Source organism: Kogia breviceps, chromosome 1 (genome assembly GCF_026419965.1).
Source record: "Kogia breviceps isolate mKogBre1 chromosome 1, mKogBre1 haplotype 1, whole genome shotgun sequence".
NCBI classification, from domain to species: Eukaryota; Metazoa; Chordata; class Mammalia; order Artiodactyla; family Physeteridae; genus Kogia; species Kogia breviceps.
Window position 1 is genome coordinate 23,269,768 of NC_081310.1, and position 25,119 is coordinate 23,294,886.

A 25,119-nucleotide genomic window follows, 5' to 3' on the forward strand; every position below is an offset into this window, starting at 1 on the left:
GCAAGTATAGTAACTCTCATTATCCAGTATATTTAAGAAATGAGGTCAACACACACACCATCCTGGAAGAATGCAAGTTCATGGGGAAATGAGTTTTATAACAGTGATGCTCTCTGGAGAAGTGACTTGAATCAAAATGAACTTCTCACCAATAGCCATAATATGTTTTATTTGTTCAACCTCAAACCAAGTGCAAATATAAAATTTTAATTTGAACCAGGAACGTAACAAGAGGGTTTTTTTTTTTTTTCTTAACTCTATTGAACAAGTTCAAACCAGAAATAAACCTAGATTTTCAAAAAGTACCAAACCAGAAAAGCATTCTGAACCAAACCATCATATGATTCAGCTCTATCTTTGGTCTTGGACCCAATCAAATGACCGCTACAATGTGCTGGAATATTCTAACGGGCCACGGGGAAAAGCCCGTGACCATCGACGTTCAGGAGACTGTCTCCACTGCCCGGGCCGAGCTCAAGGGACACTCCTCTGCTCTTTTTCCGAAACTCCTCTAAGCCCACACAGAAAACAATTCCTTCTTTATGCTAGATTGTTTGTACAATTTCACCAAAGTAGATTTTGCAAATATTATACTTCATTATACCGAGGGAGAAACAACCATGTCTTTTCATTTCTTATGACTCACTGATGCGAAGATCAAGGATGCTTATTTCACACGCTGTAAAGTCCCATATACATCATTAGGCAGAAAAACAAAAATAAATACACTCTTAAGCAGATGTCATCTACCCTGCTTCCCAGTGGAGACTAAACCCTCCAGCAGGCCCTCAAACTGGTAGCAATTCCATTAACACTCAAGACCACTTCCTGCCACCCCTACTCCTGACACAGGAGGCAAGAGGCGAAAAAATCAACAACACTGCCAAGCAGCCGAGGGTGAGAGGGTGCGATTCAGTACACCCTGGAAAATGACTTGAGTCACCCCTGTCCTTAGCGGTTTTAAATTACACAGACACATTTTTTGTTTAATTAACATAAAAAGGGAAGCACTCCTGGGACCTTCAGCATGACCGTGTTGCAAAACTAAACCGCACAGCACAGGCCCCGCTGAGGAGACACGGAGGGAAGGAGGGTCTGGGGGACGGGGGCCTGCTGGGCCACAGCCTTCCACGAGGCCCAGAGGGGGCACGGAGACACTCGACAGTTCTTCCTTTGTTTTTCCTTTTATGTCCAGGCCCAACGACACCTTTCCTTAAATATAGCACCCGTCAGTCAGCCTCGGCGGGATCCTGAGGACACAAGAGCTGACGGTGTGTGGGTGAGGACGCCTGGGACCTCCCTCCTGCACACCGCGGTCCCGCCAAGGAGGCGCTGCTCTAGGTCACCGCGCTATTTTGGAGTCAGAGAAGCTTGGGGCATGAAGGGACCTCAGAGACGACCAAGCACCCTCACCTCCTGAAGCCCTGAGAGGGGAAGCTCGTGTGGGGGCGGGGGACCAATGCCCAAGGCTTTTGACCCCTGCCCATGGTTTCACAGCAACTCTGTGGAATTTTTTTTTTTTTCTTTTTCTAAGTCAGGTGACTTCACCGAAGAGGATATACAGATGGCAAATAAGCACATGGGAAGATGTTCAACACCATCAGGGAAAAACCAATTAGAGCCACAAAGAGACAGCCCTGCATAGCTATCAGAGTGGCTAGAATAAAAAGTAGTACCACCACCACGTGCTGCAGAGGGTGCAGGGAAACAGCATCACTGCTGGTGGGAACGTACAAGGGTGTGGGCACTCTGGAAACAGCTTGGCAGTTTCTTAAAAAACGTAATAAATATGCAACAACCTACGACCCAGAGACTGCACTCCTGGACATTCAGCTCAGAGAAATGAGAGCTTATGGTCTCACAAAAACCAGTACGTGAAGGTTCGCAGCAGCTCTATCTAAAGAACCAAAAACTGGAAACCACCTAGATGTCCCCTCCTAAAAGTGAGACTTTCTTCAGTCTCATAAGGCCAAGCTGAGGCTGAGAATTCGAGCTGACAAGCTAAGGGACCCCGTGAGAGGCTGGCAGTCCCTCCACCCCTGCCTGTCTTTGCCTGTGGCGCTGCTCACTGCCCCACGTGGCCCCTACCTGGTGCTCACCGGAGGTCACCTTCATGCGGTGACAGTGCTGTGCTCCTCTCTAAGGAGAAGCACGGCATCCTGGGAGCTCACACCCTCAGGTCTCAGCTCTGCCCACTGAGACTATGCACAGAAAAGTCTCTTCTTGTAGGTCAGGAGCCCCGAGGCAATCATCTATGGGAAGCCTGGGCCTCCCGGCCACCTGCCCCTTTGGAATAAACTTCCTCCCTCAGCTCACCCAGTTTCTCCTAATTTATCTGAAGTCTGTAGGCAGGTGACGCGACCTGATGCACCCACTTCCAAGTGAGGTGCTAATACTGTGTTTGAAATATAAACCCAGGACAGGCTTTCACCTGTGCCATTTGGAAGGGGCCAGAATGCCTGGGGCTGCGCCGTATAATTGAATCCAGGAACCCACGAAAAGAAGAGGCCCGTGACGCCCCTCTGGGGGGCCTGAGGAAATGGGACAAGTACAAATCATTGCTCTGTACCTGCGGGGACCCCTGTCCTCGGGCAGCACTGCCCTCTCTCTCCTATGGGAGGGGGCAGGCGAGTCCCCAGAGCGTCTGGGGGCTGCAGGACAAATGCCTGATGCCCTCCCCTCCGGCCACAGTGAGGGGCTCCCGGCCCAGCTCTGTCCGAGCAGTGAGGAGCTTTCACTTTTTATTGCCCTTTTGGGTTAGGAGTTCTTCCACCAGGCCGGGGGCCGAGAGGCAGCTCCAGAAGCTAGCTCCCTTCTGCTGCGTTCCATCTACCGATCTGTGTTCCTGTACAAAGGCCCATTCATTTAGAAGGAAAAGAATCCTCTCTCAGTTCCACCCCTGTGAACAGAAAACTGATCTTGAACCAGACTAAAATGCTACTCCAAGGCAACCATGTGAAGGCAACTCTCCTGCCCCCCCAGATATAATATGTCCGCGGCAACAAGCAACTCTAGTTCCCTCAACCATCTCCAAGGCCTGTGGTTCAGACTCCTCGTCAGCCCGGCATCTTCCTCTGCACTCAATACAATTAGTCCCCATATTCCTAAAGCACGGAGCCCAGAACTAAACTCAGCAATCCCGCCGCACAGAGCTCCGTCCCCTTCCTCTCTCCTCCAGGTGACAGACAATGGAAGGAGCAGGGAGCTGGGAGATACCCATGAGTTCAAATCCCAGCCCTGCCGGTGCCCAGCTGTGCCCCTGGGACTGGCCACCTCATCTGCCTGATCCCTGGTCTGCTCGCTGCAAAAGGAAGAAGGTAATATACACCTGACAGAAACTGAATGAAGTAACTCATGGAACGTGCCTGGCACAGAACGGATACTTCTGAAATCCTAGGTACTGTTATTTGATTATTGTTGTGCAGCCTAAGACTGCCGGGCATTTGTAACAGCTGCACCACCAGCTAATGCACGCTGAGTTTTTGTTAACATTACGACTCCCAGCGAATTTCATAAGAAATATTGCTGAGCTGGGTCTCCTCCATCCCACCCTTCGTGCAGCTGACTTTGTAAAGCCTCTACTCGGGACTTACATCCTCTTTTACGGTACCTGGTCATGGAGTCATACTGAACTATTTTCTGAAATTCTTGAAATCTTATTGCCAAAGTCAGTGTCACATGTCTGCAAACCACGGTCGGAGGTCAAGCTAATGAATCCCAGCAGTGTGCCACCTGGGACATTCAGGGCACTTCCCGCCAGGCTCACCCCCATCGACCCTTAGCGCCAGCTCCCTTCCTCTGCATCTCCTGGTGAGACGCTCCTGCCTTCCCCTGGGGATGTGGTATTTGAGGCCAATGGTGACAGATCAGAAAATCTAGGCCAGTGCAGAATGCCAAAGAAAGGATGCCAGGAAGAACCTCTGACCTGCAAGGCTTTGTTCAGCTTCTCAGCGTGAACCAGCAGCCAGCCCACAGTGAGGGGGCAGGCGGCTCTCCGGAGGGAGCGGGCTGCTTTTTAATGTGCGGTGTGATACCGCAGTGTAAACAGCATCCCAGACGCTGCTCCGTATGGCTTTAGCCTGGGATGGAAACTAATTACCGTCCTGTGTATATTTCCAGGTCGGGGCAATAGGGAGTTAACTGTCCTGTGCCCTCACTCTCCAGACCGCCTCTGAGGTCAAGGCTGCCACATGCTAACAAGTTCCTTTCGTGGTTTCACTCCTTCCAGACATCAGCCCCTCCATCCCTGCAAAGGACAGGAGGAGACTGGGGCTCGGGGGAGGGCGGATGTTGGCAAAGGCCAGCCCTGAAACCCACCTCTCCAGAAAGGTGCGTGGCCCAGTAACGTCACGTGACGGACCCAACAGTTAGGGCCTGGAAACTCTGCCCGGATGCCTAGTGGCCGTCTTGGGGTGGGAAGGTGAGCGTGGACCAGCGGCAGACAGGAAGGATGCGAACCCCGAGGGTGCACACCACAGGCTGCCACCCCACGTTACAGCCAAGGAGGAAAGAGGGATTTCCACATCACACATCGAGTGTGCAGCAAAGTAGAAGCCCGTGCTTGGCAGGCAGGGCGCCCCAGACTATGGTGATGTCTGGCCCCGGAACAGTCTGTGCTGCTCGGCGGGGAACTGTGGCCACAGAACCCCAGCTCCTGCCTGGGCCTGCACAGACTCCCACAGGCCCTCCTGGAACTCCGAAGCATGCTGGTATGCCCAGGTCAGTCCAGCTGAGCCCGGCCGCCTGACTGCGTTCTCCCTCCATACCAGCCTCCACCCTCTCAGCCCTGAGAACAGGCCAGCAGGCCGGGTCTGCTCAGCCAGGACAACAGCAAAAAGCAGCCGTGTGGCTAGAAAGTGCTGGGCAGGCTCTCCTGTGCTCACTCTCCTTTGGGGTGTGCAAAGCGTGCTGCAGAGACCACCAGTCTGGGCCTCAAGACGTCAGTTGGGTCTGCAGTGGAAGAAAGCATCTCTTTATTCTAAGAAAGAGAATAAGAAACATCTTAATAAGCATGTGCCCAGCCCGCCAGCAGACACAGCACAGGAAAGCAATGAAGGCCAGTTAAATCACATACAAGTTCAAAGACCTCCCTGGCAGGAAGAGCCACAGCTATACAAAGCGGTGATGTTTCTTAAACACATGTTATGTATATTTCATTCTCTCTCTTATGAGCAATGGTGACTCTAAAAGACACACCAAGAAAGCAGAGGAGAGAGGGGAGGGGAGAGAAGAGATGGAGCCTTCTTCACCCACAAAGGCTGGGCCTCCCGTGCCTGGGTGACCTCAGCCAGTTTCCACCTCCAAAACAGAATAAAAAAGAGGCTGATCCCCGGTGAGTAACCTGACACCTCTTGCCAAGCTACTGAATATAATGGATTGTTTTTTAAACTTTAAGTTCTGAGCCCCGGTGACAAAGTGAGGCCTCTCCTGCAACTGAGAAACCTTCTTGGAAAAATAAGTCCTGCTGCCTATTTTGTCATCATCCTTCACAAGTAACTGCACTTTGGGATGAGGTGGCTGAGGCCACTCAGTGAAGGCAAGTTAGTGTCACAACGGGGGCGGGGGGGCAGAAGAGGGGCTGCCTCTAACCCTGCCTGTTCTGTGCCAGGTCCTCGGGCCGCACGGTCTCAGTTCATCTTCACAACAGCACGTGACAGAGGGTTCTCACCCTCTGTGGGTGACAAAGAAGAAACCAAGGCTCAAAGAAGTGAAGTCCCTGCCAAGGTCTGGGACGAAGTGAGGGTGTGGCTTCAGGTGTGGCTGGCCAGAGCCCCCCTCTCCAGCAGACCCTCTCACTTCCTCCCCGCTCTAGCACAGACCTCCTACCAACCTCAGCATCAAAGAGCACCCCGCCCCCATTTTTTCTGCTAGGGGAAGAAGGACACCAGCCAGCAATACTCCCTTGGTTACCCTCGTCACTTTCACCTAAACAAAGAGAATGGTGGACGTTGCAAGTTCAGCATAAACCTCTCAGGAACAAGAGCACAGCTGCCTCTAAGTCCCCGCAGTTGCTGTTTACTGAGCATTTATATAGTATGTCGTCACTGTGCCAGGCACTTCACACATGACCTCGTTAAAGGCTCACAACCTTAAGGCTGGTATTAGCAGCCCCATTGCACGGATGGTGAAACTGAGGGACAGAAAGGTTAAGACATTTCTCTAGGGTCACACGGTCAGGAAGTGGCAGAGCTTAGACTCAAACCCAGGCCTGTCCTGACGCCACACCAGGGCTCTCTCCCTGGAAGGGGCTACACAGCCAGCCCCGCCACCCAGCCCAGCCACCCCCAGGGCTCTTCCAAAGCTTCAGACTGAGCAGACACTCACTGAGCAGAAGTCCCTCCCAAGTTTTCCTGACCATGCCCCTCTGGTCGACTGGGGTGGGGACGGGGGTTCTCCCGAGGCCCCATTTTAGCCGTCCGAGCACTACGTCCTTTATCTGCTGAGCATCAATGTGCGTGGTGTTCGAGGCAGGGCGTTAAGGCTTGCAGAGGGAGGGGCGTGCCCTCTTCCCTTCCAACCTCGCAGAGTCTTTGGATCCAGAATAGACCCTTTGCTTGACCACTTCTAACAGAGACAGCAAACCCCTCGAGGCCTTGACTGTCTTCAATGGACGTCGCCCGAATTCAATTCCTCTACTCCCTTGTTCCACGACACGCACTGAAGCTTCCTGCATTTCCCATGCCAACACTGGTTCATTATGTATTAACTGATATTTAATGAATGTGCTCGTTTAATGGCTAGACAACTTGTTCTTGAGTTTCACAAATCTCAAGTCTGTCTGTTGGCATCCACTCTGCCTTAGAGGGCACATCCCCAAGGACAGGGATAGCATCAATGAAGCCATTCTCCTAAGCACAGGTATCTGCAGACAGAGGCGGTAGATAAATGCCTGCTGTTTGGGCAGCCACGGGGGTGCCACGTCTGCCTCTCAACGTGGGCAGCCACCAGAAGGGAGGTCCAGCTCTGTGAAAGGGTTTCGGGATCTAGCCCAGGGCCCAGCCATACTTAGGAAGTGCCCAGGAAATATCTGCTGAGTGTAATATCTGCTTTAAAAAAAAACCCAAGACTGCCGAATTCCTCCCTTTCACTTTCCAGGACACAGAAGGGAAAACCACAACTCAGTATTGGAAAAATCAATGCTCCCATTAAGCATCCTCAGACTCCGGATGGAGTGGAGTCTGCTCTCAATTATTCAGGAGCTGACAGACCTGTTCCAGGAACATCAGACCCCTGCTCTGTGGCCCCTCCTCGCTCCCTCCAGCCGTTCCTCAGGTCCATCACATTCGCATCTCCGTGGGCCAGTTAGCAAACCACGGGGGCATGAAGCTTCGTCCACAGTCAGCACCGGCTTCGATGGTCACTTGGGCAGGAGGCGGCGCTACTGAGCAGCCAAGAGTGGAACTAGGATGTAATTCCGAACGTCTACTCATCCCTGCTCCCCGGGCCCACTGCCACGTCCACGTCAGAACTGGCTCTGCTGTGGACATAGAGGTTGTTTCTGACAGAGTCCTTAGCGATTTCTCTTTCAGCAACACAGATGTGGGAATATCTTGCACTGGGGCAGTGCTTGCCCTGGTCCATCCTCTTCTGGGAAAGCTTTAAAAACAACGTCACAGTTGTACACCTGAAACTAATGTAATATTATAAGGCAATATTACACATCAATTGGAAAAATAAAATAGATCATTGTTTATTTAAAAACAGCAAATATACTTAGAGTGTGCATGACAGAAATAAACAAATGAGTACTGTAGAAATCAAGAGAAAATCTGGGGAAAAATGGCAACATCACAGTACTCGTGAAGAAAAAATTTAGGCGGGAAAGAATACACTCTCAAAATGCCTCTACAAACACGATCTCATTTAAGACTCACAAAGACCACATGATGTAGGAAGATTATCGATGCACCCATTTTACAGATGAGGACACCAAAGCCCAAAGAGGCCAAGCGCCGAATCTGAGAGTCCTAGTCTTTCCAGCACACTGCACTCCTAGAGTATGCCCAGAAAAGTTCTCAGAGAAGGTCTTACATGTCCTGAATTACTTGGAATTAGCAAGATGCTGACTACTAATGAGTACTTAAATGCTGTGACAAGGATGATGACAATGAAGATGAGGAAAAGGTTTCAATGGCCTCATGCAGACTAAGACATCAATGATAACGCATGCAAAATGTCCCCTACGATAGCATATTTTTGTAGCCGTAAGGATTTTTCAGTAGTTTCTCAAACCAGTGTCTTCCCAACCTCCCAGCTTGAACATACAGCAACCAATTTTCCTACCCTTGGCTCAGCAACCTGGGTCTCAGGATCTGCTGTTCCAACAAAACCTCCTAGCCATTTCTTAAGTTACTGGCTGCGGTTGGATTTTCCACTTGACATTGTTAAGAGATTAAACTGTTTATCTCATTGTCATACACAGGCCTTTTCAGTTTCCTGCTAACAGATTCAGGTTAGATAAGGATTACAGAAGTGATACTCCCTGAGTTCCTCTCCATACCCCGGCCGGTCTCCTTTCCCCATAGTTATGAGATGTATTGTATTAAACCTACTCTCCAGATAGCTAACTTGCAAAAAGAAAATCTTACACACCCATGCATAGCAGAGGATTAGCCAAACACCAGCTCCTGCAGGACTGTGGAAGAAGCACTTAGCACAAGATCCTGCTGAATTATACATTTTAAGACTCAGTCATCAATTGCCATAGAGAAGAAGAAAACAAATTGAGCTGAGCCTGGAAAGAATGTCAGTGAAATTGGAACAACACTCGTTGGGAACCGCCTGGGGGTGCAGGGACCTCCCGGGTGACTGCCCGGGTCCCACCAGCTCTCAGCATACCAAGAGAAATTGCCAGGTGAGCTGGTGGATTGCCTGCCGGTCACCAGGGAACCAAATCCCTCTGTCCTGAGGCACGCTGAAGACTCCCCATAGTGAATGAAAATATTAAGCACTGCTAATATAAAATGTATTACAGCTTCTTCTTGGAAGAACAATAAACCATCAGTTTACTTCTCCTGATTAAATGGAATGGGGGGGCAGGATGCAGAGGACCCATTAAGAAGGGTAAAGAAAGAAAACAACTGTCACAGCCCCCAAAGCCCAAGGCCAAAGTACCTCATTCCTGCCCTCCGGATGCATTAAGAGCAATTTTATAAACGTGAGCAAATGGACCAGACTCTGCAAGGACAGAGTCTTACCGGGCCTCACAATATGTATATCATCTCTGGGGTAGGGAAACCCTAATCTTAGTCACCAGGTCAATGGAAATTATCTCAATGCCTTTGTTTGAGATGCTGTATCATTTTATTTTCCCTTTCCACCCAGAATATTACCACAAAGGTAAAATGCTAGATTAACAGGATAACAGTGACCTTCAAGAGGGTGGAGTCTCTTCAGTTGAATACTGGTTACCACCAGGTCAAATGAGAAGTTTTTTCCTACTTATTCTGAGATGGGAAAATAAAAACATAAAAAACAACAAGTATACTTAGAGTATACAGCAAGTATACCCCTCCTCCACGCTCCCCCCCCCCGACCCCATTAAATCATACATAAATATGAGCTGCAAAGGTTCCTTCTGCTTGCTTATACTGTGTGCAGCTCCTACTTTTGGTTACTTATAAAACTTATCAGCTGGTTTGGAGCAAAATAGAAATAAACATTTCAGGAAATAAAAAATGTAGTATTGACTAAGCAGCCTGAAGAGATACCTTTTGTTGAATGGGTTTCCATTAAGTGATATCAAGTAAATAAAATGGCCAAGTAAAGCTCAATGGAGGGGAAAGATCAGATCTCTAGGAGTGAATTCTTAATGGCACTGCTGAGAAACACACCAGACAAGTTAGTCAAAAGCCTGCTTCTCGGCTTACCAGTGAAATGATGATCGTAAATCATTCCTCATCAGAGAAAGCCTGGAGGGCCCTGCCTTCCCCTGAGAAACATCAGTGGTCTTCCCTGCACACACACTCTGTGAGAAGGTGTCCTTCCTGATCTTGTTCCCTGAGGCTTGTATTGGTCTTTGATCCCCGGCCCCATAACTAAACCAAAGGAAACTACACTAGGAAACAGAGACACAGGGTAAGACCAGCCTTCTTCTCAATGTTCCATGAAATACACTTCAGGAAGCTGTTGTGGTCCCACAATAGCATGTGAATTCACGGGTAGCCTGTGAATACCAGTCTTTTGAGAAATCCATTTCATTGCAGACTTACTGGGTGAGGCAGAATCATCTTCCAGGATGGTACTGGGTAAAAGTGGCACTTCAACAAAATCCTAGAGTTGCTACCAAGAATTTCTTCCAAGGGACCCAACAAATTTTCCAAATAGACACTGCCCCACCAGTACTTAAGATGTCTCCTAATTCCACCTCCACTAACATTAACTGAGCCTGTACCATGTGCCAGGAGCCATCGAGGCACTTTTAGAACACTGCCTCCCTGAACTCTCATCCCCCACCCCGTGAGGTCATGCCCACTCTCTCCATTTTTCAGAGGGCTTGCAGGCCATGTGCAGACTGGGGTTTCACCCAGGTCTCCTAAACCCCAGTCTGGCACCCCTACTCCTATGGCAGGAAGGTCAGAGGAATAAGCAATGAGCCTGCCTTAATTGTTCTTTTTTTCCTTTTTTGTTCCTCCTCTCCCAGATGACTCGACAGTTCTATTATGGGTAGATAATGCAGCAGAGCTACTGTCTATCATTCATTCATTCACCCATTCCTTTAACAAACATTTAAAAAACACGTCCCATGTTTAAAGCCAAGGTGGATCTCCCCAAGTGAGTAAGGAGTTTATCCACTCATGAGGTTTTTTAAGGGAAAAGAAAAATGTAAACATGACTATTGAATATGCTCTGGCCTCGCTTTCCTCACCTGTAAAATGTGGATATTGGAGAAAATGAGCTCTAAAGCCTCTCCCAGACTCAGATTTATATTATGATACTTATGTAGGTTATAGGAAAAAAATTGTTATTTTTTAAATTCTAAGAACAGAGGCCTAACTTCCTAATGAGATCATATTTATATCTACAGTGTCTTTTAGCCCAGGAGACCTGAATTGTCTTTAAAATAATAATACACCCCTGGAAAAATGAACGACCAGGTGTCTGGGGGAACCACAATGATATAGTTGATGGCAGAATTACAGCAAGTCGAGTCTGACTACAGGATCATGAGACCAGGTTGGACCAGATTCTCCCAGACCCCCAGGGTGGCCTCCACAGTCTAGCAGACTGGACCCATCGGTCTGAGGGAATGCTACAATGCTGACTGTTTCCATGTGTTGAGGCCACCTGTAGTACCACAGTCCTTAGTTAACTAAGATAACAGTATGCAACCACAGGAGGGCACACAGTCTCAAGAGAACCGGACCTACAAAAATCCCAAGTATCCCAATGAGACAATGGAGGTTGGCGCTCTAACTGGCTTTTCACGTTACAAGAGAGTTCACAGTTGGGTTTGGTGTGATTTTGTAAGCAAAGAGCTCCCCAATTCATGAAAAATGCACCATTCACAAGGTCAATTCCACCCAGTCAGGAAAAAAATCATTGCAAGGCACATTTGTCATGGACTGGAGGGAACAATGTGTATAACCTACAATGCCAAGATCTCATCTCTTATCAAAACCCATAGACCAGGACTTCCCTGGTGGTCCAGTGAAGAAGACCCCGCGCTCCCTGCAGGTTCGATCCCTGGTCGTGGAACTAGATCCAGCTTGCATGCTGCAACTAAGAGTTGGCATGCCGCAACTGAAGATCCCGAGTGCCGCAACTAAGACCCGGCACAGCCTAAATAAATTTTTAAAAATTATATATATAGACCCTACCATGCTGACAGTGTGTCCACAACACAATTTAGAAGAGTTCGTAAATTAATCCTGAATCGCTGATTACCTGAAGTCTACAAAGTTTTTTCAACCAAGATATAAAACTCTTTCCATTAAATGTTTTAAAATTCTGCCTTTAGACAACTATGTTGAAATCTGACAAAATAAAATAAGCATAAACAATGTTATCAATGCTCCCAGGAATATAAATAAACTACACAGAACTAATCTAATCTGTAACTACATTTAACTGGCATGTGCCAAAAAAAATCAGAAAAGTGGCTTGGTAGCAATTTGGCGCTAAAAACCAAAGTTCTGAAAATGCTTTCTGTAACACCTGAAATACATTTCTCTAAAAGCAGAAGCCGTCCAGTTTAATATGTTTTTTCTTGTTAAACCTAAAAACCTGGTAAATCTTGAGCTGTGTTTTTGTGATGCCTAAACACCAATCTCTCTTTTTCTCTACGCCCCACCTTTATTTGAAAGGATTCAAGCTGGAGGAATTACTTTTATCTTTGATAAAACGAGGTCTTTGAAGTGACATTTTGGCTCTGCAGAGGCAAAGCCTCAGTTTCCAAACTTAACTATCTGAGGAGGCCGAAGTCCTCAGAGAACAATGCATGTTTCACTTGTCAGGTTAATGCGCTGGCATCCTACCAGCACAGCCTCTAATATCAATCAGTCTAACCATTAACGAGAATCTTGGGTATTGTACTGATTTATTTTGATGATACTTTTTCAATGTGAAATTACAAAGAACCATTCTTCCAGTTAAGAGAGATGAGAGGCAGATAATTAATGGATCTTAAGGAAAAGCACACAATTAAATGTGCCCAGTTTGGGCCTCGACTGCCCAAGGTCCACACCAAAGAAATCTTGTCACATTTCCAGACACCCTGATACGTACTTCACATACAGCAGGTTTTGAATCAAATGTCTGGAATTACATAGTCACAGAGAGTTAGAACTCTACAGGCCCCCATGAGCTCGTCCTCACGCAGAATGCATATTTTAAAAGGAGGAATCTGAGCCAGAGCTGCAGCCCTTGGGTTCCTTTGCCCCTCTGAATCTTGGTTTCCCCCTTCTTAAACAGATCAGGGTAACACCCAGAACCTCACATAAATGACTAGGGGTCCTCCCAGATCTGAAAGGTCCTGAAGCCTTTCCAGAAAGATCCTGGCTGCACACCTGAGGGGAAAGGGTGCCCCATCTTAAGAAAACAGCATATGCAACCCGAACTCATGACCCCATAAATCTGGGCCTTCCATATTCTCCTCCAGATAAGAATTTCCCACTTAAAAGTACATACCACCAGATTCTTTTTTTTTTTTTAAGTAAGTATCCCTCTAAGGCTTTTAAATTTTAATTGGGTTTACCCTAAAATAAAAATTTCACACTTTTAAAAACCACATAAAATGATTTTAAACTGCTCGAATTTTTTTACGATATATATTAGTTATTTACTTTAAAAAAGACAACAAAACTAGTCAACACACACAAAAACTAAAGGAAACAAAATTCCAATGGCCCTGAAAAAATAGTAAACACCAAGAAGGCAACGATTTTGTATTATAATTCCTTAAATGTCCCCCAGGTAACTAGACCAGCATTTTGTTTTGGTTTTTGTACACATGATTGATAGTACAATTTTGGAATAAATCAAGAAAATCTATTTTTGGAAGATACATGCTTATTTTAATTTAGCACTTTAAACCTGGTGTTTCAATGGCTCAGTTACTTTTAAATGGAATAACACAGGGAGGTCAAGAACTGTTGATTAATTTCTAGTTGTCTTAAAGAACAAGAGAGAACACCCTTCTTCCTCAGTGCAATTCGCTTCTGTTCAGATCTCAGAAAACCGTAAATGTAAACACGCCTGAATTTAAGCCATTGAACGCAAAGCACGTGATACAACTACTTCTGAGCAAATTTCAAGCGCCGGCTCCTTTACAAACAGACACAGAGGAGCAAAAACTCGGAACACTATTTCAGACACAGGCATATCTGAAGCCTGAGCTGTAGGAAAGGCCTGAAGCACTTTGCATACAGCTCCTTCCCACCCATGGAAGCAAATGAGCAGAGGCGCTTCTCACCACATTCCCTTTCAGTCAAAAGGCCTCTGCTAATTTGCATAATCTAAATGGCTAAATACGTTTCAGAGTGCATTTCCAAAGAACCTGCTTTTCACTTTGTTTTTAACTATAGGGACATCTTCGAATTCCCCTACACTGGCGCTGGGACTTCTCACAGTGATGGGCAGGCAGGGAGGCCACACAGCAGGAGAGCTAACCCAGCAGCCAGGCTCCAGGCTTTGCAGGGCTGTCACCTCTGCCTGCCTACCTCGTCACACACAGTCATCCCTCCGCAGAAGCAAAGAACCACCCGCACACACGAGGCATGGAAGGTCTAACTCTGCTCAAAGACACAGCAGCACACAAAAAAAGGGTTCTCAGTACGGGTCTGAAGGTCAGGGGTTGGTTGTGTGACCAGAAGGCTGCACATGCAGTTTCCAACCTGTGTGTGTGAGGGGGCTGCTGGGAGTGTATGTGGGAGGGTGCGCACGGGTGAGGACAGGGGCCGCTGATTGCGGTGCAGCAGTGTAGACAGAAGCAGCACAGTCCGAGGAGAGGACCGAGTACTGATACTGTAGAGCCTCAAACAGCGCCGGCTGGGTTTTTATCTGTAAAACGCTGAACAGCCGAGCCAAAAGGCCCCGTCAGTCAAGTTGTCTGGCCTTCTGTAGACAAAATATCAATCTCAGGTAATCAAGTGATTTTTGACTCAAGGAGCAGTTAGATGTTTTGGTGTCACAGATAAGGCTCCGCCACAACAATCTGTATGTGAAAAAGAAAACTGAGCGTATCGTGCAAGCACTCAACCAAAAGCTCAAAAGTCCCTAGGATCCCATAATTTCCAGTTGGTTACCCACCCTTCCCCCCACAGACACTCCCTATCAGCCCCACATGACCAGAGAGCGAGGCTGGCAGGGTCTTTTTCCATGGCCCTTCTCTGTGGGTGTCTGAAACCTTGTTTAAAGAAGGGAGGTAGGCTGGACCACGGACAGGCCCTCGTTTCTACCTCTGGACCTGTTCGCTACCTTGACACCACTCAACCCTCTGGTTTCTCAGCTGGCATCCCTCTGGCAAATGAAAAAAAAAAAATATTGTCATCTATCATTACTTATCTCCCCTTTAACTCACTTCCAGACAAGAGACCTTTTCAAACATCGGGACACACAAAATACTTTTGAGAGCCAGCCAATAGGAGTGGCTAATCCACCACTAGAAAGGGCAAATGGAAAGTTGGAGAACAAGTTAAAACAACTTGGCTATACTGGCTACGCTCCAGGGTATAAAAAGCCAAAGGGAAGAGTGGAACAGAGGACCATCTCATAGACCTTTAATTGTGGGCAAGAAGGCAGAGAAACCTGAGCCATACCTTCAGTGAGAAGCATTTTCCACCTGCCTTTCACCACCATCCATCCCCTTCCATGTGGCCCATCCCTCCTCTAAAGGTGCTGTGCCCATGCCAGATGCCCTGTGCTGGCCCCCAAATGCCAGGCTGATTGGGGCCAGATTCTGCATATGCATTTGCCTCCACATCATCCGCAGAAAGCAGAATCTCATGAAAAGAAACGCCTGGTCTACAAAGATTCAGACTGTGATTTCTGAAGTGGGAGTCTGACAGACACATGCTTTGGAGTCCAGAATAACTTAGAGCAGCATGTAGAGTAGAAATATAAAGTTCTCAGTTGCTGTGGTTTAACTTATTGAGGTACAGTGAATAGAATAGTACCTGATATTCAAGATTAAATCGGAAGACTACCTATGACAATAAAATGCAGACTTTCGCCCAAGGTAGCACAAGAACCCCCCCTTACCCACCGAACTAGGAAATTCCCCAGACTCTGGAAAAGCTATGAGAAAGTCCAGACCTTTTCAGAAGCGCTAGCTTCAACTCTTACATCTTTCATACGATGCTCTGATCCTCCTAAGAGTGAAAACAGCTTAGGACTGAGATGAACTGTGTACAGAAATAAACCCATCTACCGCCATAGCGGGAACAAGATGTCAGTGTGCTGAATCACAACAGATGCACTTGAAAACGTACTTGAAATGTACCTGTACCAGCCAACAAGCATGTCCATGAGGAGGTATCTACCCTAGGGATATCACCCAGATGCATTTCAACCTAATGTAATATAATATTCTGTTATTAAAGAAACTATCTGCTTAGCTCAAAGCCTAGTTTTCATTTTAATTCATACATCAAACTGTATCTTCTGCTGGCCCCACAAATATTGCAATGTCCTGACAATTTACTGAGGCTATAGGTGGTTGTTCACCCAAAAGACCGGCCAATGCCACATCTGCAGGTTTCAGGGCCCTGTTCCAGAATCACGTCACTCATTTTCCTAGCCTATTAGTAGAGCCTGAGTTAATTCGATGACATCCTTGTCAGTTCTCCTCCGCCTAAATGAAGCACAGAATTAAGTGTTTCACCTGATCAGACAAAAGCTACACTCAGCAGCTCTGTTCACTATCTTCGGAGATTCACCAGGAAGCTTTTGGTAACACTCATGAATATTATCTTCCCCCCAAATGAGTGGTGACCTACCAGAGGTACCTTAAAAAATGTCTTTTAAGATGTACATGGAAATAACAACAGAAATGACTCCAGTTCGCTGTCCAAGCTACAAAGTGCATGGCCAGTGCCTAGGTACCTCCCCAGCAAACACACCCCGAGAGAATTATAAGTTGTGACTGCCCCAGGGCCCTGGTCAGAGTCTTTCTGACTCAGTAGAAGGTAAGAAAAAGGGACACGTGGGCATGACAGCAGCACAAGTTCTAGAAAAATCTCAGGGCAAGACCTACCACTCTGGGCTTCTGCTGGTCCAGGGTATGCAGGAAGGCAGAGTTGGGGTCCAGGCAGCGCTCGGGGTCACTGGAGATGTCCTCCTCCGAGTCCTCATAGGAGGAGGAGAAGCCAGTGGAAGACGCAGAGGAAGAGGACAGTTTCCTCAGCGGCAGGCCGCCCCGAGGGCTTCCCTGCGCCTCCTCCAAGGCACCATCCTCCTGGGCACCCATGTCTGTAATGATGACGGCAGGGATATTGCTTCGGCTGCAGGCCTCTCCCCGGGAAGCCTTGTCCTTCTGATCTGGGGAGAGCTGCTCTGGGCTGGGGTGGGCATCTCTGCCCTGAGGCTGGCTTCCCCAAGTCCCCTCGGATTGCACCCCTGTGACACACGTCCAGGCCAGACCCGCTTCTTCCATGGAGCCCAGCCAAACCCTGGAGCTCCCAGGCTGCACACCCACCCTGTCCCCAGGAAGGCACTGAGGTTCTTTCCGATCTTTTGCTTCCCAACAGGGCAAAGGCTCCAGCATGCCGCCGGAGGGAATCCCCGCCTCCACCTCCCCGGGGCCTGGTTGTGCTGAGCTGCTGCCCCCAAGCAAGCCCAGCAACACAGACCCTTCATCCACTCTGTTGGAGCGCGGCCGTGCCTCCCTGGCCACTAGGGCCCCACTCTGGGTCCCCTCGGAGCCTACTGAGCCCCGGTCTCCGGGCTGCCTGAACCAGCTCGGGGCCTCAGGGGGCTCCGCCGGACTTTGCGCGTTCACAGTCCTCTCCTCTGGCCTTTTGTCCGCTTCAGACGCCCCGGAGCCCGGCATGCCACCGGGCAGATTTCCTCTCCCCACCTTCCCAGGGGGCTCTCCACTGCGGGGCCCGCCCCTCTCTGGGGCCGGACTTGTCTCACTGCCCAAAGACTGCCCCTGACTCTTGGCCAGGGCCTCCCGGGGGTACACACCCCCAAGCTCGCGGGCCCTCTCGGACAGCTCAGTGAGGGCAGGGTCCTGTGGATGGTGTGGCCCAGTGGATGTGGCTCTCGCTGCCACCTCTGTGGCCATCGTTAAGTTCACTCCGACCAGCCCCAACAAGGGAGCTTGGTAATTCTGAGTTCCCAAAGGAGGAGAAACCCTCTTGTCAACTTCCATAGCAATGCGTGAGCCACAATGGGGTCCGGCCGGGACCGGCTTCCTCATTTTCACCGAAGCGCCTGGACCCTGAGCCGCTGAGCCTGCTGGGGCAGCAGGGCCAGGGAAAGGTGCTACTCCCTCTCTGTCCTTCGAGAGGCGTTGGCTGGGCGTCACTCCTCTTCTCCCGGAGTCGACCTCTGAAGTCCCGGGACATTGTTCCCCCCAGGACTTTGTCCTCCGCTCCTCACTCTGAGCCAGGACCCTTCCTGGGGGCTGACTGATGCTGCGGAAGGGGCACGGGGAGGGCGATCGAGCCCTGCCCAAACGCGGGCTGCGGGGCCCTTGAGTGGCGGAGCTCTGCGCCTGGATGTGCGCCTCGAACATGCCCACTTTCTGGTTCACCTGCACGTTCTGCAGCTCGCGCTGTAGGATTCGAAGCTTCCTTTTGGCCTCCTCCGGCCCCGGAGGGGAGAGGGTACCGGCGGTCACCACCTGCTGCCCGTCGCCTCTTAGGCGACCCGCCCAACTCGGGCTGCCCACGCTGCTGCCGCTGCTACTATTCAGCCTGCGCCGGCCACTCCGCCAGCCCGGGGGGCTCCCGGGCTCCTCTGGCGACAACGACTCGGCTTCGGGGAAGAGGAAAGAGGAGCCACTCCCGGGGCTGAAAACGCTGCCGGGGCTCAACACGGCCCTCCTCGCCGGCGGGGGCGTCTCGCTGCTGCTGGGCCGAGGGCCGCCGCCGCTCTTCACCTGGTTGGCGCTATTCATGATCACCAGGCTGTTGAGTGCATAGCAGTACATAGCCATAGTACTGGGTCCGCCGCGCTGCCCGCCGCCGCCGCTCCTGTTCCGGCTCCGCCGCCGGCGCCTCCTCCTCCCGCGGCTCTCGGCTCCCGGCTCAGCCCCAGAGGCCCGGCGGCCGCGGCTCCGCGAGCGGATGGGGTGGCATGGCCTGGGCGTTGGGCGGGGGGCAAGACCGCGGGCTCAGCCCTCGCCCAGAGTTCGAAAACAACAGCGCCGCTGTGGAGACACAAGGAGAAAAGTCAGGACCCCAGACGGAGGATGCGGGGGACGGCTAGGGGACTAGGACTGGGATTGGGATCCCCCAATCTGTCGGGGATCGATACCACTGGACATCTTATCAACAGGGAGTGCGGCACGGCGAGGACACAAACCCCGGGGGCCCTCGGTCGCCAGCTAGGTTGTGGGTGTGTTTTCCGAGTGCGCTCCCACCCTTCGCCCCAGACTGTGATGCGCTTGAAGGTCCCTTCAAATTCCAAATTCTAAGAGTTGCCTCCAGAGCCGCGTGGACGGGCGGGGGACTGTACAACCACTTGATTCCTAAGCGGGCTATGTGCGGGGCGCGGCAGATTCCGAGCTCTCCGAGAGTGAGGACACCCCCTCCACCGTCTCTGGGTCCCCTCGGCTTTGCAAACACTGGTTACATCGGGTGTAACGGGGCAGCTCCCCACCCCACCTTGGGCTTCAGGATCTCCTCGCTCCACCCTCTCTGACCATCAGGGACCGACTCGGAGGGAACCTGAGCTGGACCTGCCTTCCCCGGCCGCTGCGTGAGCCCGGATCTAGGAAGACCCCTGCGTGCCTGCCTTTTACCTTCCTAACCCTGGTCTTGGTGCTGTGTCCCTCGGCCTACGACGGCCTGGGCGCGCGGCGGGACCGCAGCCTAGGCATTTTTCAGCACTGGCTTTGTCGCCAGTCCTCAAACAAGTGTGTATTGTGAGTGTGGGTGCGTCTGCGCGCGCCCGGGGCCGAGGCGCTGCTCGTCCCCTGTACCGGAACCAATACACGCCGCCCCCCCCCACGCTGTCGCCCCCCGCGTAGGTGTGTGTGTGTGTGTGTGTGTGTGTGTGTGTGTGTGTGTGTGTACGTGTACGTACGCGCGCGGACAGCCAGTCCGCACTCCGCAAACCCTGTGCCGGACGACGCGGCTGCCTCTGCGGGCTCCGGGACCCTTGCCCACTCGGAAGGACTCCAGGGTGTGCATGGTTGCAGCCGGGCGGAAGCCCGGGCTCTGCAAACCTCCCGGGGCCCCGCTCTAAGCCCGGAGGCTGCGCGGCCGAGTGTAGGGCTTCTCCGCATCCTGGGCAGCCTCTCCCGGCGCCAAGCCGGCTGCCCGGCGGCCGGAGCCCGTGGAAGCCTGCAGCGCGCCGAGGTGGGCGGCGGGGAGTCAGCGGCCCGGAAGGCGAGCACGGGAAACGCCGAAAACTCGCCTCTCCCTCCTCTCCACGCCACCCTCCCCAATCAAGCCCCCTTGCCCGTCTCCCCGGCCCACCTCTCTGCGCCTTTTCAGAACCTGGAACCCTCAGATTCGCTCCAGAGCAGAGAGAGAGGGGAAAGAGGGTTCGGAGGCGAGAGCCATTAAAAAGCCGCCAAACTTACCTGCAATTGCTCAAGATTCCCGCGTCCTGTGCAGACTACATGGCCCGGGGACGCAGACCTCGAAGGAGAAAGATGGCTTTAAAAGTAAAAAAGCTCGGAAATGGTTTCCTCACTTCTTTTGGAAGACAAAAAAAAAGGGTAATGGGAAAAAAGAGGTAAAGCTCCTCGGCCGGGGCGGGAGATCTGGGCGGTGGCGACGCCGGCCGACCCTGCACGCCCTTGTGGGCTGTGGAGATACTACCCCTGTCAGTGTCTGCTCCCGGCTACTTCAGTGTTTGTTCAATGTGCGATTAAAAAAAAAAAAAAAAAGTTGGGGCGGGGGGGTTTGGGGTGGAGGAGGGAGGAGGGAGAAAGGCGGGGGCTTGGGGGAGGAAAGCAGGAAGGAAGTTGTGAGCCTGTCTGGGGTTGAACTCAGCGGAACAAGTTTTTCTTTTCTTTTTTTTCTATTGCTTGGCAAGACCGAGGGAGGGAAACACTTAAAAAAAAAAAGTTTCCATTGTTAGCTAACAACCAAAAAAAAAAAAAAAAAACCCTTTTAACTTCTGCGGGTTAAAGATATACGATCCATTTTCCACACCCTCCAGTGAGCCTCGCTGACGGCTAGCTTTATGAAACTTTTTTTGAAAAATGTTTTTAATAAAGTTTGAGCGTGCAGTTTAAGCAAAGCAAATCATGGGAACTTTTTTTAACATTTAAAACAGGCTAAAGCCTTATATAAACGGTTTGTGTTCTTGTACACAAATATGCAAATTCGAAGAAGGTACTTTGTGGGCACCTCGTTGCAGAGTTGCAGATTTTAAATGCTTCACACTTGTATTTTGGAAGACTGGTTGGGCTGTGAGCTGTTGATGGTTTTGCAGTGCAACTGCTAGTTGTATAAACACGCCTTTGCACTGCACATTTTTCTGTTACTAAATGCACACAGCAAATGTGACATTGGCATATTTTTGCACTCAATTCTCAAAGTTATTTTAAGAAAAAGGATAGTCCTGGAACTAAGAAGGCCTGAGACCCCTTGCTCAGTCTCCTTAAGCTGGATGATTTTCAAAAGACTTTTTCCCCCACCATCAGCAATTACTACTGGGCAGGGATCTTACCCCATTTAAGCTCTGGTGCTGCAAGTGTGTTTTCCATAATTCCCTAAATTCTACACTACAGAATTTAGTGGAAAGAGGGAAAACACGGCTGCCAGGATCAGGAAATGTAAAACTCTAAAGCCTGAATCAGTCCTAATAGTCTTATTAGCTAAAATTTAGATGGAAATTTTGACTTCGCTTGTGGCAAACCCATCTCTTGCTTGTTTATGTAACAATACTCTTTAAGTGAGAAAAGCAGCCTGCTGCTGCATCAGAAAAAGACTCATGTTAAATCTGAAACTGAGATCTTCTAGCTAAGAATTCCCAGGAATGAGACACTTTTGAGTCCTACTTGTTTTTTCAACGTGCCTTGTTGAAAAGACTCAGCCTGGTTCCTCTCCCATCCCTAATGGGGCTAAAGAAAAAGAGTCCAGAGTTTATTCAGGTGTTGACTCAGGATCTGGGCAGTTGCTAAGGCAGAGAAGCCAGCCCTACCCTTGCCTCTAATTCGCTTCCCCAGTGGCAAGAAACAGGAGCTGTCAGTTCCCAGGAGACCCACTCCATGGAGCTTATTTCTATCATAGGAGATGCAAACACCCATGCCAGGTGTCATGTTGGAAAAAACTGGAGGACCTAGCAGTGCATACAGTGAACACAGAATCTTAGCTTTCCAGCCTCTGGGAACTCTCACTGTCACCTCACAGCCAGACATAATTGGCATTCCGAAGAATTGAGAAATTCAGGCTTCCTGAAGTTTCAATCAGCCTGAAGAGTTCTTGTTCAGAACGCAGCCAGCAACTGGTCAGGTGTGGCATGCTGAAGGGATTCCTGCCTTGGGCTGGCGGTAGAACTAAATGATAGTTCTACCAGTCTAAAATTCTAACTGTGCTACCAAGGACGGCAGGGATTAGGGAAAAGATGGAGCAAAAGCCATATCTGGAAGCCAGCATGGTTGGCTTGCATCTTGAAGCAGAATCTGGTAGCCTTCCATGATTTTAAATGAACAAAGAAAAGAAGTTATATAGCACTTATTATCCAGGCACTGTTCTAAGCACATTATAAATATTTACACATTTCAATCCTTATAACAACCATACTATTATTATCCCCATTTTATAGATGAAGAAATTAAAGCACAAAGTGGTAAGCAATTTGCCACATCTATTCAATATTGTACTGGAAGTCCTTGTCAGAGCAACTAGACCAGAAAAAGAAATAGAAGGCATCCAGATTGGAAAGGAAAAAGTAAAACTATTTATTGACAATATGATTGCCTATGTAGACTATCCTATGGAGTCTACAAAGAAGCTACTAGAACTAATAAGTGAGTTTAACAAGTGTATTAGTTGCAAGGGCTGCTGTAACAAAGTACCATAGACTGAGTGGCTTAGACAATAGAAATTTATTTTCTCACAAGAAGGGATTCCTGGTGGCAAGAAGTCTGAGATCAAGGTGTTGGTCAGTTTGGTTTCCTATAAGGCCTCTCTCCTTGGCTTTTAGATGGCCATCTTCCCCCTATCTCTTCACATGGTCTTCTCTCTGTGTGTCTGTGTTCTAATTTCCTCCTCTTGCAAGAACATCAGTCATATTGGATTAGGACCCACCTAATTTTAACTAAATTACCTCTTTAAGGACCCTATCTCAAAATACAGTCACATTCTAAGGTACTGGGAATTAGAACTTCAACATGTAAAATTTGGGGGTACACTATTCAGCCCATAGCAACAAGGTTGCTGGATTCAAGACCAATATACCATAATCAATTGGTTTCCACATATTAGCAATGAACAATCAGAAATCAAAGCTTAAAAAATAATATTTATAATATCATCAAAAACTATAAAATATATAGGGATAAATATGAAAAAGGCTGTATAAAACCATAGAGTAAAAACTACAAGACACTACTGAAAAAAATTAAAGAAGACCTAAATAAATGGAGAGATATACCATGTTCATGAATTGGAGGACTCAATATTGTTAAGATGTCAATTCTTCCCAATTTGATCTATAGAGCCAGTGCAATCAAAATCAGTATCCCAGCAAGTTTTTATTTTTGTAAAAGTTGACAAGCTTATTCTAAATTTCATTGGAATCTGCAAAGGATCTAGAAGAGCCAAAACAGCTTTGAAAAAGAACAAAGTGGAAGGACTATTTGATTTCAAGACTTATCATAAAGTTACAATAATCAGGAACATGTGGTATTAACATAAAGTTAGACAAATAAGTCAATGTGACAGAATATGAGTCTAGAAATAGGCCAACATATATACATATGGACAATTGATTTTCTTTTTTTTAAGATCTTTATTGGAGTATAATTGCTTTACAATGGTGTGTTAGTTTCTACTTTATAACAAAGTAAATCAGCTATACATATACATATATCCCCATATCTCCTCCCTCTTGCGTCTCCCTCCCACCCTCCCTATCCCACCCCTCTAGGTGGTCATTGGACAATTGATTTTTGATACAGGTGCAGAAAAGTGGAGAAAGGAATCTTTTTGACAAGTAGTGCTATAACAATTGGATACCCATATGCAAGAAAAAAAAAGAACTTCAATCCATATCTTGTACCACATACAAAAAATTAAATCAAAATGGCTCATAGATCTAATTGTAAAAGCTAAAACCATAAAACTTTTATAAGAAAACATAAGAGAATATCTTTGGGATGTTCAGTTAAGCAACTATTTCTTAGATACAATACTGAAAGCATGATCCACAAAAAAATTTTTGGCAGGTTGGACTATATTAAAATTTAAAACTTCTGCTCTTCTGAAAAGAATGAAAAGACAAGTTACAGACTAGAAGAAAATGTATGCAAAGTGCATATTTGATAAAGGACTTGTATCTAGAAAGACAACTCTTAAAACTCAATAATAAGAGAACACTCAGTTTTAAAAAACGGGCAGAAGATTTGAGCAGACACTTCATCAAAGAAGGTATAGGAGTGGCAAACATGCATATGAAAAGATGCTCAACATCATTAGTCGGTAGGGAAGTGCAAGTTAAACCACAATTAAACACCATTACACACCTATTAGAATGGTTAAAAATGTAAAAACTTACTTGGTAAAAATATGGGGGAACGGAGCTCTCATACACTGCTAGTAGGAATATAAAATGACATAACCACTTTGGAAAACAGTTTGACTGTTTCTTAAAAAGTTAAACATATACCTATCATATGACCCAAGCATTCCACTCTTAGGTATTTACTGTAGAGAAATGAAAGCATATGTCTATACAGAGATATGTACACCAATGTTCATAGCTGCTTTATTTGAATTAGTCATAAACAGGAAACAACCCAAATGTTCATCAACATGTGAATGAATAGACAAATTGTGATATGTCTATACAATGGAATACTATTCATCAACAAAAAGAAATGAACTATTGATATACATACAACATGGATGAGTCTCAACATAATTATGCTGAGTGAAAGAAGCTAGACTGAAAAGAGTATCTACCGCATAATTCCTTTTACAGAAAATTGTAGAAAACACAAATTAATCTATAATAACAGAAAGCAGATTGGTGGCTGTCTAAAAATGGGGGGCTGTGGGGAGGAATGGGAGACAGGGAAGACAAAAGGGCAAGAGGAAACTTTTGGAGGTGATGAATACATTCACTATCTTAATTGTAAGGGAATGTATACCCCAGGGAAAACTTATCAAATTATGAATTGTTAGATATGTGCGTTATTGGACTGTATATCAATTATAACTTAATAAATACTTTCTAAAAATAGCTATGGACAGATACAGCCTTTGATAAGGATGTTATGGGCCCCCATCCTAGTGCCAAGCACAGTGCCTGACATATGATATACTCTCTGGG

General features: G+C 48.1%; 1 protein-coding gene across 1 annotated transcript in view; it reads right to left on the bottom strand.

The window, feature by feature from the left end:
- The window catches only part of ITPKB (inositol-trisphosphate 3-kinase B), a 97,801-nt gene extending 77,335 nt beyond the window's left edge, over positions 1–20,466 (bottom strand). Inside the window, exons 1-2 of the mRNA XM_059068832.2 lie at positions 20,195–20,466; positions 16,694–18,814 (exon numbers count right to left, since the gene is read on the bottom strand). Of these exons, the coding sequence (XP_058924815.1) occupies positions 16,694–18,601 (1,908 nt within the window). The 5' untranslated portion in view covers positions 18,602–18,814; positions 20,195–20,466. The remainder of the gene's footprint in view (positions 1–16,693; positions 18,815–20,194) is intronic.
- Between the last annotated feature and the right edge of the window lie 4,653 nt (positions 20,467–25,119).